The sequence below is a fragment of the Bombina bombina genome, chromosome 4, assembly GCF_027579735.1.
Source record: "Bombina bombina isolate aBomBom1 chromosome 4, aBomBom1.pri, whole genome shotgun sequence".
NCBI classification, from domain to species: Eukaryota; Metazoa; Chordata; class Amphibia; order Anura; family Bombinatoridae; genus Bombina; species Bombina bombina.
The window spans coordinates 673,182,390-673,196,792 of record NC_069502.1 but is presented as its reverse complement, the minus strand read 5'-3'; the positions used below and the strand labels follow the sequence as shown (position 1 = coordinate 673,196,792).

Below are 14,403 nucleotides of genomic sequence, written 5' to 3'. Positions count from 1 at the left end.
AAATTATCTAAAGTACAAAAAAAACAAACACTAAATTACAGAAAATAATAAAATAATTACAAGATTTTTAAACTAATTACACCAAATCTAATCCCCCTAACAAAATAAAAAAGCCCCCCAAAATAAAAAAAGCCCTTTAAATGACGTCATCCAAGATGGCGTCCCTTGAATTCCGATTGGCTGATGGAATTCTATCAGCCAATCGGAATTAAGGTAGGAAAAATCCTATTGGCTGATGCAATCAGCCAATAGGATTGAAGTTCAATCCTATTGGCTGATCCAATCAGTCAATAGGATTGAACTCGCATTCTATTGGCTGATTGAAACAGCCAATAGAATGCCAGCTCAATCCTATTGGCTGATTTTTCCTACCTTAATTCTGATTGGCTGATAGAATTCTATCAGCCAATCGGAATACAAGGGACCCCATCTTGGATGACGTCATTTAAAGGAACATTCATTCAGCAAGAAGACGTTGAAAGAAGAGGATGCTCCGCGTCGGATGTCTTGAAGATGGAGCCGCTCCGCGCCAGATGGATGAAGATAGGAGATGCCACCTGGATGAAGACTTCTGCCCGTCGGGAGGACCACTTCTGCCCGGTTGGGTGAAGACTTATCAAGGTAGGGTGATCTTCAAGGGGTTAGTGTTAGGTTTTTTTTAAGGGGGGATTGGGTGGGTTTTAGAGTAGGGTTGGTTGTGTGGGTGGTGGGTTTTAATGTTGGGGGGGTTGTCATTTTTTTTTTACAGGTTAAAGAGCTGATTACTTTGGGGCAATGCCCCGCAAAAGGCCCTTTTAAGGGCTATTTGTAATTTAGTGTAGGGTAGAGCTTTTTTTTATTTTGGGGAGCTTTTTTATTTTGTTAGGGGGATTAGATTAGGTGTAATTAGTTTAAAAATCTTGTAATTATTTTATTATTTTCTGTAATTTATGGTTTGTTTTTTTGTACTTTAGATAAAAAAATTATTTGTATTTAATTGTATTTAGTTTAGGGAATTAATATAATTATAGTGTAGTGTTAGGTGTAATTGTAACGTAGGTTAGGTTTCATTTTACATGTATATTTGTCTTTATTTTAACTAGGAAGTTATTAAATAGTTAATAACTATTTAATAACTATTCTACCTAGTTAAAATAAATACAAAGTTGCCTGTAAAATAAAAATAAACCCTAAAATAGCTACAATGTAACTATTAGTTATATTGTAGCTAGCTTATGGTTTATTTTATAGGTAAGTATTTAGTTTTAAATAGGAATTATTTAGTTAATGATAGTAATATTTATTTAGATATATTTAAAGTATATTTAAGTTAGGGGGTGTTAGGGTTAGGGTTAGACTTAGGTTTAGTGGTTAATAAATTTAATATAGTGTCGATGTTGGGGGCGGCAGATTAGGGGTTAATAAATGTAGGTAGGTGGAGGCGGTGTAGGGGGGCAGATTAGGGGTTAATAAATGTAGGTAGGTGGCGGTGTAGGGGGAGCAGTTTAGGGGTTAATAAATATAATGTAGGTGGCAGTGGTGTAGGAGGCGGAAGATTAGGGGTTTATAAGTATAATGTAGGTGGCGGTGGGCTCCGGGAGCGGCAGTTTAGAGGTTAATAAGTTTATTTAGTGTCTGGGAGCGGCAGGATAGGGGTTATTAACTTTTATTTAGGTGTCGGCGGTGTCTGGACGGCAGATTAGGGGTTAATAAGTATAATGTAGGTGGCGGCGGTGTAGGGGGCGGCAGATTAGGGGTGTTTAGACTATGGGTACATGTTAGGGTGTTAGGTGTAAACATTCCCATAAGAATCAATGGGATATCGAGCAACAGCGAACATAAGCTTTCGCTGCTTTCAGACTCCCTTAAATTATATTTAAGTTAAGGGGTGTTAGGGTTAGGGTTAGACTTAGGTTTAGTGGTTAATAAATGTAATATAGTGTCGGCGATGTTGGGGGCGGCAGATTAGGGGTTAATAAATGTAGGTAGGTGGCGGCGGTGTAGGGGGGGCAGATTAGGGGATAATAAATATAATGTAGGTGGCGGCGGGGTAGGGGCGGCAGATTAGGGGTTAATAAGTATAATGTAGGTGGCGGTGGGCTCCGGGAGCGGCGGTTTAGGGGTTAATAATTGTATTTAGTTGTGGCGGGATCCGGGAGCGGCGGTTTAGGGGTTAATACATTTATTAGAGTTGTGGCAGGGTCCGGGAGCGGGGGTTTAGGGGTTAAACACTTTATTAGAGTTGGGGTGGGCTCCGGGAGCGGCGGTATAGGGGGTAAACAGTATAGTATAGTGTGGGTGTTTAGTGACAGGGTACCAAGAAATCTGTAAAAAAGCCGAAGAGCAGCGAGATCGATGACTGTTAGTTAACAACAGTCTGCTGCTCATTGCCCCGTATTTGGTGCGCGGCTTTTTGACAGCTTTTTTGATAATTATGGAGAACGTATTCAGGTCCGTGGCAGCGATGTTAGGCGATCCTAGGCGAGCGTATTGGTGCCGTTGAATGCAAGAAAGTCGACGCCTTGATAAATAGATGCCTGTGTGTTGAGTATAGTTTGCAATGAACTTTCATTATATCATGGTTACAGGAAGTGAGTTCAAGGGGCAGGGGCACACAGGAAACAGGAAGCGTTCTAGCAGTTTTAGTTTTGTGTTGCATTGAGTTATGTAATAAAGTTATTGCAGAAAAGCAGATTCTCTCTGTCATCATCTGTTATATAAATAAGCAAACAACACATGATACCAGAAGTGGATGTTTCTCCAGGAATTGATCTACAGCAATAATACAAGCAATAAAAATAGATACACAGCATGGAGCAGTTACAAGACAACATCATCCAGCACAAGAGAAAATACATTTTCACTGTGTTGCCAGCCTCAAACCACCACCAGAGCTCAGGTTTGTGGTGAATTTGGAAGAAGTGTGGGGAACATTTAAACAAAGGTTTACACTGTATATGAAAGCCACAAACACCTCTTCACTCCCAGATGATCACAAAGTAGCTTTGCTTTTATCTGTTGCTGGGCCAGAGGCTCTAGAGATTTATAACAGTTTTCAATTATCAGAAACGGATGGTGATAATTATGAGCTTGTTATGGAGAAATTTACAACTTACTGCACTCTCAAGAAAAATGAAACTTATGAACGTTTTGTGTTTAACTCAAGGGTACAGCAACCACATAAGACTGTAGAAGAGTTTGTCACTGACCTCAGATTAAAAAGCAGGTCTTGTAATTTTGGTGTTTTGCAAGAATCACTGATTAGAGACAGACTTGTTATAGGCTGCAACAACAACAAAACACGTGAGAGACTTCTCAGGGATTGTGAAATGACACTGCAAAAAGCTATCACAATATGTCAGTCTGCTGAACAGACCAGAAAACAGCTAAATATAATGCATAAAGACAGCACTCAGGAAGTGGTGAATGAAGTAAGGAAATTCCAGTCAGCAGAGACAAAAGGAAGGCAGTTTACAACTCTATTAGATAGGAGACAGAGTAAATCATATAGCAAATATAGAGGCAATACAGAGATATCATGCTGGAAATGCGGCAAAGTCCATGATTTTCGTAAATGTCCAGCATATGGGCAGAAATGTAAATTTTGAAAGAAATATAATAATTTTGCCTTACAGTGTAAGCAAGGTACCCATCTGCATGCAGTGGAGACAAATGCCTCTGCTGAGGAGGATCTTTTTGTAGATATGGTGTAGCAGGTGTCAATGGATTGTAAAAGTGTCAGCTCATGGTACAGTGATACCATTCAAAGTGGATACTGGAGCAGATACTAATGTGATTCCTGAGAAACTATGGGCAATACTAAAGCATAGACCAAAACTACAGAGACAAAATAAAATACTGAGAGCATATAATGGACTTGAAATCCCTACTGTGGGACAATGCACTTTGTCCCTACAGCATAATACCACAAAAACAAGACACAGATTTGTTGTAGTTCCTGGAGAAAGAGTTCCTATACTTGGTTTGCAGTCTATACAACAGCTAGGGCTGGTCAACAAACTGTTTGCAATTACAGAAATTAAACATAAGGACACTACTAGAGGACTACAAGGATGTATTTGTTGTGCTTGGTAAGCTCCCTATGGAGCATAAAAAGCTTTAAAACCTGGAGCAGCACCAGTAATTCATGCAGCACGCAAAGTACCTGTAGCTTTAAGAGATAAGCTTAAAAAGGAGCTACACCGCCTCCTTAAATTAAATGTCATAGAACGTGTGCATGAGCCAACAGAATGGGTTCACTCAAAAGAGTTAAATGCCAATATTAAAAGAGAGCATTACCAGATACCAACAAGAAATGAAATTCTAGGAGAGATGGCAGGTGCCCAGGTGTTTTCAATCCTTGATGCCTCAAATGGATTTTGGCAGGTGCCTTTAGCAAAAGAAAGCAGACGCATATGCACTTTTAATACACCATTTGGACGGTACAGTTTTAAACGTCTGCCTTTTGGATTATGTTCAGACCCTGAAATATTTCATCGAACCATACAGAAATTATTTGATGGGGTGGAAGGTGTAAAAGATTACATAGATGACATACTAATTTGGGGTACTACAGAAAGTGAATATAACAACAGACTTGAGAAGGTGCTACAGATTGCTCAGGAAAATGGATTGAAATTAAATAAAACAAAATGTAAATTTAATCAATCTGAAATCTACTTGGGAGAAATCATCTCATGCAAAGGTGTCAGACCTGATCCAGCTAAAGTACAGGCTATTGAGAAAATTGAATCCCCTGCTAGCAAGAAAGATTTACAGAGATTTCTTGGGATGGTGACTTACTTGGGCAAATTTATAGCTAATGTATCAGAAAAAAACTAAACATATGAGACATTTATTGTTGAAGGATGCTAAATGGTGCTGGGACAAAGAACACAAATCAGAATTTGTATTACTTAAAAAAACTGCTCAGCACAGCACCTACTTTGCATTATTTTGATGTCTCACGTAAACATAAGATTTCCACAGATGCAAATAAAGATGGACTAGGAGCAGTCCTCCTACAACATGATGGCAAGGGCTGGAGGCCTATTACATATGCTGCCAGAGCTTTTACTGACACTGAATACAAGTATGCTCAAATTGAAAAAGAGACATTGGGTATTGCTGTAAAGCTTTTCATAATTTTGTTTATGGCATCCCATTTACAGTTGAAACTGATAAAAAACCATTAATAACTATTTCACACAAGGAGTTGTGGAAAGCACCACCGAGAATTCAGAGGTTACTTTTCAAATTACAGAAATATGATTATATATTGGAATACACCCCAGGAAGTCACAGATTACTTGATGATGGAACTGACTCAGATATAGAGGTGCATGTCAATAGTGTTAAAATGTCTGGAGCCATTTCATCAACTATGTGGCAGAGATTAGGCAATTGGAGAATATGAAACTCTTCAAAATGTAATACAAGCCATCAATTCTGCAAGAAAAAAGGTATACTTGCCCAATCAGTATTTGCCACATGGGGAAGAGCTTTCAGTGTTTGATGGTGTTCTTCTGAAAGGCAATAGATTGGTAATTCCTGTATCACCGAGAAGAGAAAAGTTAACTAAAATACATAAAGGGCATTTAGGAATACAAAAATGCAGAAGGAGAGCTAGGGAAGTTCTTTTCTTGCCAAAAATGATGACTGATATCACAACCTTCATCTCTGCATACCCAACTTGTCAGTCCTTTCAATCTGCTCTCCCTAAAGAAACTCTCACGCAGGAAGAAATGGTGAGGATTCCGTGGCATACAGTAGGTATGGATCTCTTTTCACTGAATGGGCAGGATTACATAGTCATATTAGATGCTTACTGCACCTATCCTGAAGTTGCCAAACTGAGAAATACTTTTTCAGAACAGGTGTGCGAGAAATTACGAGCAGTGTTTTCAAGGTATGGTGTTCCATATGTCTTAAAGTCAGACAATGGCCCCCTGTTTTTATGTAAACATTTTCAAGCATTTTCTGAGGAATTTGGATTTACACATATAACATCTAGTCCAAGGTATCCCCAGTAATGGATTAGCAGAGGCTGGAGTCAAAATTATTAAGAGGTTGCTTGCAAAGGCTAGTCACAGAGAATCCAAAAACAGCTTTACTTCATTATCGCGCTACACCACTGGGAGGAGGAAAGTGTCCAGCAGAATTGTTTTTTGTCAGGGAGATTAAAAACTAAATTACCTCAGTTGGCTCTTACCCAGTACCATGCAAACAGCAAATTACACAAAATGTATTGGAAGAGGAAAGAGAACATAAGAGAACATCAGAAGAGAAACTATGAGAGGGGTGCAAAAGATCACATGGAGCTGCATGTTGGGGATGTTGTGAAAGTCTGGACAGAACAAAAATGGGACAATTAAACTGTTGTGCTGCATAAAGTGGCAGAACGGTCATTTGAAGTGAAAACCACAGAAGGCTTAGTTCTTAGACGAAATCGTAGACATTTACTGAAAATAAAAAAATGTGCAGGGTCCTAAATGCTGCAAACTGACATGGAATTGTTTAGTGATACAGATGGATTATTGGGGGTTGAAGATGAAAGGACACTACCTGTATGGATCATTAAGAATTGCCATTTCATGAAGATGATGTGGAAGAACTTGACAGAGCAGAGAGCATTAACAATGAACTAAATGACACTGAAGCGTTTCTGCCAGAATCACCAATTGTTAACAAATATACATCTAGTGGCAGAGCAATCAGAAAGCCACAAAGACTCATTAAGGAATGTTGAGAAGTAAACTTGTCAGTTAAGTTTGATTGTTATTTATTGGTTGTTGTCATGCTTGCTTGTTATATTTATATTGTTTATTATTTGTTTGTTTTTTGTTTTTTTAAAAGGGGAAGATTTGTTGAGTATAGTTTGCAATGAACTTTCATTATATCATGGTTACAGGAAGTCAGTTCAAGGGGCAGGGGCACACAGGAAACAGGAGGAGTTCTAGCAGTTTTAGTTTGGAGTTGCATTGCAGAGTCATGTAATAAAGTTATTGCAGAAAAGCAGCCTGTCTCTGTCATCATCAGTTATATAAATAAGCAGACAACACAGTCTGTAGAGGTGTATATACAAGGTAATGTCAAAGGTAAAAAGTGTATTAATACAGTATCTCGCAAAAGGGAGCTCCCCCCCTAACATTTTTGTAAATATTTTATTATATCTTTTCATGTGACAACACTGAAGAAATGACACTTTGCTACAATGTAAAGTAGTAAGTGTACAGCCTGTATAACAGTGTAAATTTACTGTCCCCTCAAAATAACTCAACACACAGCCATTAATGTCTAAACCGTTGGCAACCAAAGTGAGTACACCCCTAAGTGGAAATGTCCAAATTGTGCCAAATTAGCCATTTTCCCTCCCCAGTGTCATGTGACTTGTTAGTGTTACAAGGTCTCAGGTGTGAATGGGGAACAGGTGTGTTACATTTGGTGTTATCACTCTCACACTCTCTCATACTGGTCACTGGAAGTTCAACATGGCACCTCATGGCAAAGAACTCTCTGAGGATCTGAAAAAAAGGATTGTTGCTCTACATAATGATGGCCTAGGCTATAAGAAGATTGCCAAGGCTCTGAAACTGAGCTGCAGCACGGTGGGCAAGACCATACAGCAGTTTCACAGGACAGGTTCCACTTAGAACAGGCCTCGCCATGGTCAACCAAAGGAGTTGAGTGCACATGCTCAGTGTCATATCCAGAGGTTGTCTGGATGTATGAGTGCTGCCAGCATTGCTGCATAGGTTGGAGGGGTGAGGGGTCAGCCTGTCAGCACTCAGACCATACGCCGCACACTGGACTCCAGTGGCAACCTGTGAAGCTCTGGTGAACTCCATGCCCAAGAAGGTTAAGGCAGTGCTGCAAAATAATGGTGGCCAAACAAAATATTGACACATTGGGCCTAATTTGGACATTTCCACTTAGGGGTGTACTAACTTTTGTTGCCAACAGTTTAGACATTAATGGCTGTGTGTTGAGTTATTTTGAGAGGACAGCAAATTTTCACTGTTATACAGGCTGTACAATCACTACTTTACATTGTAGCAAAGCGTCATTTCTTCAGTGTTGTCCCATGAAAAGATATAATCAAATATTTACAAAAATGTGAGGGGTGTACTCACTTTTGTGAGATACTGTATAACAGCGTTGGTTATGCAAAACTGGGGAATGGGTAATAAAGGGATTATCTATTTTTTTAAACAATAAAAATGTTCAAGTAGACTGACCTTTTAAGTGGAAAAAAAAGGATTAAAATATATTAGGCAGTTATCATAAGCATCAAATTAATTATTACGTTGTCATGGTTTGCTTTTGCTGAGTATTTGTTTCTTTCATGTAGGTGTCTGAATATACTAGCGAAAACCTACTTGAAAATCTTGTTTTATTTTTGTGTTTAAAAGGACTTAACCCAATTTTTTGTTCATGGTTCAATGTTAAACAACTTTCCGTTAAACGTCTTTTATCACATTCTCTTGGTGTCCTTTGTTGAAGGAGTAGCAATGCACTAGCTGAACACATTAGGTGTGCCAATGACGAATCATATATGTACAGTCACCAATAAACAGCTAGCTCCCAGTCACCGATAAACAGCTTGCTCTTAAGCCTGCCTAGGTATGGTTTTATACAAAGAATACAAAAAGAATGAAGAAAACATTCAAGCTGCTATATTCTGTTTTCATGTGCAAATTAAAACTGATTGGAATGGAAGATAGTGAGAAGATAGTAACATTTAGTTATGATGCATGTACAAGACTGGGGTTTAAACACTAATAAATAAAAAAAATAAGAGCTACACACCTGCACCTTTAAGACTCAGAAATCAAGAAGTGAATATGTTTAGTGAAGCAAATAAATTATTGGTTTAAAAAGTCCTTGACACCTCTAGAGCTTGTGTTATAGTTGACTTTTGCATTTAAATCAAACCAATTTGCATGAAGTATATGATTAGTAACATCACTGCAAGTGCAACCATATTTATTGAATACAAACATGATGTCAGGATATCTAAAATCCAGTGCATGACTAAATAAAGGTATATAAGATGCTGGTGTTGTATTTTGTAACAAGATCATGTTCCCTGTGTTTTTTTCCTCTAGACTTCTACCCCGGAGACAGTAAACTGATTGGGGACGTGTTAGTTCTTGGTGGTGCCACTCTCTATGGCATTGCTAGTGTGTGCCAGGAATACATTATTAGAAACTTAAGCCGAATAGAATTACTTGGCATGATTGGACTCTTTGGATCTTTTTTCAGCGGTATTCAGTTGTAAGTATATTTCTCCAAGCGTGGTAATATTTGTTCTGACTAAACATTTAAAACTATTTAATGGTGTAAATTGTTCCAACTTGCTTTATGTTATGTTATATGCGATTAAATACTGTTGTGGTGTCTTTATAGCAGAGGTGCCACACTGCTGTCATTTTCTTGCTTGCAGTACCATTAACAAGACCTTTAAAAAACAATGAACAGCATTACTAAAAATAAATACAGATAAAAATGTATAGAGATCAAGCATTTAATACATCATGCACAATACAGATGTATAAGAGGACATAATACTAAGAAGCTTATGCAAATAGTGACATGATGTGCAAATGTGGTCAACATACAGAATGCGCAGAATAAACTAATAAAACAGATTAAAGTAGCACATCAATAAAATCTTCCCAAGTTAATGAAAAAATGGGAATATGCCTAGGAAAACAGATATGTCATGTGCCATTAAACCTTTAATATCCTTTGCTGAAAAGTATATCTAGATAGGCTAAGTAGCTGCTGATTGGTGGCTGCACATAGATGTCTCGTGTGATTGGCTCACCTATGTGCATAACTATTTCTTCCACAAAGGATATCTAAAGAATGAAGCAAATTAGAAAATAGAAGTAAACTGGAATGTTGTTTAAAATTGTATTCTCTTTCTGAATCATGAAATAATTTTTTGGGGTTTAATGTCCCTTTAAGATATAATGAATATCTGGCCTGTTAAGGGTCCTGAGGAGTGGAGTTGAGAAACACTGCTTTAGAATACACCTTAGGGCTAGACAACAAAAAATAACTAAACTTGTAATCTAGTTTGAATACGAAAATACTAAATGGAATAGAAATAACATAACCAGTCTCATAATGAGTAATGGCAAACATAGGTTATGAGCGGAGCTCTATTTATCGCTCCCGCTCGCAAGTTAACTCCTCTAGAAGTAAGTTTTTTGCACACATGAAAGTAAAAAGCCGAAGTTAGAAAATCGTGATTGCGTTAATGTATTCCCCCATAGACTTCAATGGAACATGAAAAGTGGGGAAAAAACTAACACCCTACTCGTGCACAAACCCGATCGCATTTTCAATACGCTAACCCGACATGAAAATATTAATATTTCACATTTCAATGTTATATACATAGCACATTAATTTCTGTTTATTCATAAATACATATTTCTACATATACCCGATGGTACTTTGGTACAATATATATATATATATATATATATATATATACAGTATATATATATATTCATATATATATATATATATATATATATACCTATATATAGGATTATATATATAGGTACAGACATATACAGAAATATATTATTATTATTATTATTCTTTATTTATAAAGCGCCAACAGATTCCGCAGTTCTGCCCATGTGTACAAGGATAAAAGTACAACAGAGAAACAATACTGTACAATAAAATACAAAAATTTACAGACAAATACAGGGGGAATTGAGGGCCCTGGTCCTGTGGGAACTTACAATCTAGATGGGCAGGAGGATGGGAAACAGGAAGTGAGGAGTGCAAATATGAGAATGATATTAGTGAGGAGATAGATGAGGGTAACTGTTAGGTAAGTGAAGTTCATTTGTTAATGAGTCGGTGATAAGCTTCCCTGAACAAAAAGGTCTTTAGGGAACGTTTAAAGGAGGAGAGGTTAGGGGAAAGTCTGACAGCTCGAGGAAGTGCATTCCAGAGGGTTGGTTCCTATGTATAGGAATATATATTTATAAATACTTAGATCATATTTCTCTATGTGAAAAACATTGGAATGTGAAATATTTACAATAAATTCACAGTTAAGCACATTATTAAAATGAATATTGCATAAATATGATTTTACGTGGTTTCAGCTACTTAACAGCAAAGGTCTCCTAAGCATATATATTTATATATATATATATATATATATATATATATATATATATATATATATATATACAGTATATGTCTATATATGTATAAATATGTATTGATGTGTTTATATGTGTGTATGTCTGTATGTCTGTAAATACATAAATACACATATAAATGCATAAATACATATGTACACACACATATATATATATATATATATATATATATATATATATATATATATATATTTAGACATGTATATGTATGTATCTCTATGTTAAAGCCCTTTGCAAGCCTTTTTTTTTAACACCTGAGACACTTATGTTTTTAGCAGTGTTAAATATTGTGGCAAACACTCTTCACAAAGAATGCTAAAGACACATACACAATCCTAAGCTCCTATCAGTCTACCTCGGCTTACTCTTTAACAAAGGATACCAACAGAACAAAGCAGTTTTGATAATAGAGGAAACTGGAAAATGGCTTAAAATTGCATGGTCTTTCATTTTGACATTAATGTCCCTTTAAGCATTTCTAAGCTGCAAATTAACTACAGAAGTACTATTGCAGAGCAAAAGATAAAGCCCTAACAGTAATGGTAGTACAAGTATAACACCAGCATTAAAAGTACACATAAAAATAATAGGCCAAACACAAACTGAAGAAATAAACCTATACTCATTTTTTGTCCCGCAATAACTGAAAGTAATTTGGAGGTAGAACAATTTCAGTGTCTCCTATCATAAGCAGCTTAGCGATTAACTGCAGCTGCAGGAGTATTGTGCTGTGCATGCTTAGGAACGCTCCACAAGGTATACTCCATTACCAGAGCACTGGGAATGTAGATGAAGGAATTAAAGGCAGGGCCATAAGAAATATTCCAGGCCATATATTATTATTATTATTATCATCAGGTATTTGTAGAGCGCCAACAGGTTCTGCAGTGCTATGAACATAGGTGGTATATAAAAACGATTACAGGGATCAAATGGGGAGAGAGGGTCTTGCCGAGAGTTGCACTGTTGTAGTCGGCTCTTACGAAGGTGAAATACAAACAGCTGGGCTCATAGGCTTACATGATATAGGGTTTTAGGGGATAGCAGTGGAGATAGGAAGGTTAGTGAAGGATGTAAGCGTCCCTGAATAGTAGTCTTCAGGGAGCACTTGAAGCTTTTAAAACTAGGGGAGATTCTTGTGGAGCGAGGCAGAGAGTTCCATAAGATGGGAGCCAATCTAGAGAAATCTTGAAGACGGGAATGTGAGGAGGTAACACGAGAGGAGGAGATCATGAGCGGAACGAAGGGGCCGGGAAGGAGAGTATCTGGAGTATCTGGAGAAACATACAATGCTGCCATATATGTGTATTCTAATGTGCGGATAGCTGACTCAACTGAAAATGCAGCATGGGCTCATAATCATAATAATAATGCTAAATAACTGATATCAAGTAGGTAAAGCCTCAAAGATACTTCACAGTTCTGGTAAACTGTATTTAAAACATAAAATTAACAAAGCATTTAATCTTAACTATCACCTAGATTACGAGTTTTGAGCGCTATAGGGAAAGTAAAGAACGCAACAAAAGTTACGTTATTTAACCCCCTATAGCGCTGTCATTACAAGTTTTGAAAAACACGACTTGTGCGGACTATATGGAGATTTTGAGCTCCATACCGCACCAAAAACAAGCAGTGTTTTGACATGCTCGTGCACAGTTTCCCCATAGACATTAATGGGGAGAGCAGGCAAAAAAGTCTAACACCTGCGATCGCGGAAACACAAGCTCCGTAACGCAGCCCCATTGATGTCTATGGGGGAAAAGAAAATCATAATTTATGTAAGAACTTACCTGATAAATTAATTTCTTTCATATTGGCAAGAGTCCATGAGCTAGTGACGTATGGGATATACAATCCTACCAGGAGGGGCAAAGTTTCCCAAATCTCAAAATGCCTATAAATACACCCCTCACCACACCCACAATTCAGTTTAATGAATAGCTAAGTAGTGGGGTGATAAAATTAGTAAAAAAGCATACAAAAAGGAGACACTGGAAATATAATTGTGCTTTTATACAAAAAATCATAAACACCAGAAACAGGGTGGGTCTCATGGACTCTTGCCAATATGAAAGAAATGAATTTAGCAGGTGAGTTCTTACATAAATTATGTTTTTTTTCATGTAATTGGCAAGAGTCTATGAGCTAGTGGCATATGGGATAGAAATACCCAAGATGTGGAAGTCCAAAGAAAAGTCACTAGAAAGGGAGGGATAAAATAAAAACAGCCATTTACCGCTAAAAAAATTAAAACCACAAAAAATAAGTTTTTCTAATAAATAGAAAGAAAAAAACTTAAAACATTAGCAGAAGAATCAAACTGAAACAGCTGCCAGAAGAACTTTTCTACCAAAGACTGCTTCAGAAGAAGCAGATACATCAAAATGGTAAAATTTAGTAAATGTATGCAAAGAAGACCAAGTTGCTGCTTTGCAAATTTGATCAACTGAAGCTTCATTCTTAAAAGCCCAAGAAGTAGAGACTGATCTAGTAGAATGAGCTGTGATCCTCTGAGGTGGGAACTATCCCGCCTCCAAATAAGCTTTATAAATCATAAGCTTCAACCAAGATGCCAAAGAAATGGCAGAAGCTTTCTGCCCTTTCCTAGAACCATAGAAGACAACAAATAGACTAGAAGTCTTCCGGAAATCTTTAGTAGCTTCAACATAATATTTCAAAGCTCTTACAACATCCAAAGAATGCAAAGATCTTTCAAGAGCATTCTTGGGATTAGGACACAAGGAAGGAACAACAATTTCTCTACTAATGTTGTTAGAATTTACAACCTTAGGAAGAAATTTAAACGAAGTCCCCAAACAGCCTTATCCTGATGGAAAATCAGAAAAGGAGACTCACAAGAGAGAGCAGACAATTCGGAAACTCTTCTAGCTGAAGAGATAGCCAAAAGAAACAACACTTTACAAGAAAGTAGTTTAATATCCAAAGCATGCATAGACTCAAAAGGAGGAGCCTGCAAAGTCTTCAAAACCAAATTAAGACTCCAAGGAGGAGAGATTGATTTAATAACAGGCTTGATACGAACCAAAGCCTGAACAAAACAGTGAATATCAGGAAGCTTAGCAATCTTTCTATGAAATAAAACAGAAAGAGCAGAGATTTGTCCCTTCAAAGTACTTGCAGACAAACCTTTATCCAAACCATCCTGAAGAAACTGTAAATTTCTAGGAATTCTAAAAGAATGCCAGGAGAATTTATGAGAAGA

At 37.2% G+C, this 14,403-nt stretch overlaps 1 protein-coding gene across 1 annotated transcript in view; it reads left to right on the top strand.

Annotated features, from left to right (window-relative positions):
• SLC35F1 (solute carrier family 35 member F1) overlaps positions 1-14,403 on the top strand; it is a 786,899-nt gene that overhangs the window by 588,778 nt on the left and 183,718 nt on the right. The window contains exon 5 of the mRNA XM_053710794.1: positions 9,087-9,255. Within this exon, the coding sequence (XP_053566769.1) occupies positions 9,087-9,255 (169 nt within the window). The remainder of the gene's footprint in view (positions 1-9,086; positions 9,256-14,403) is intronic.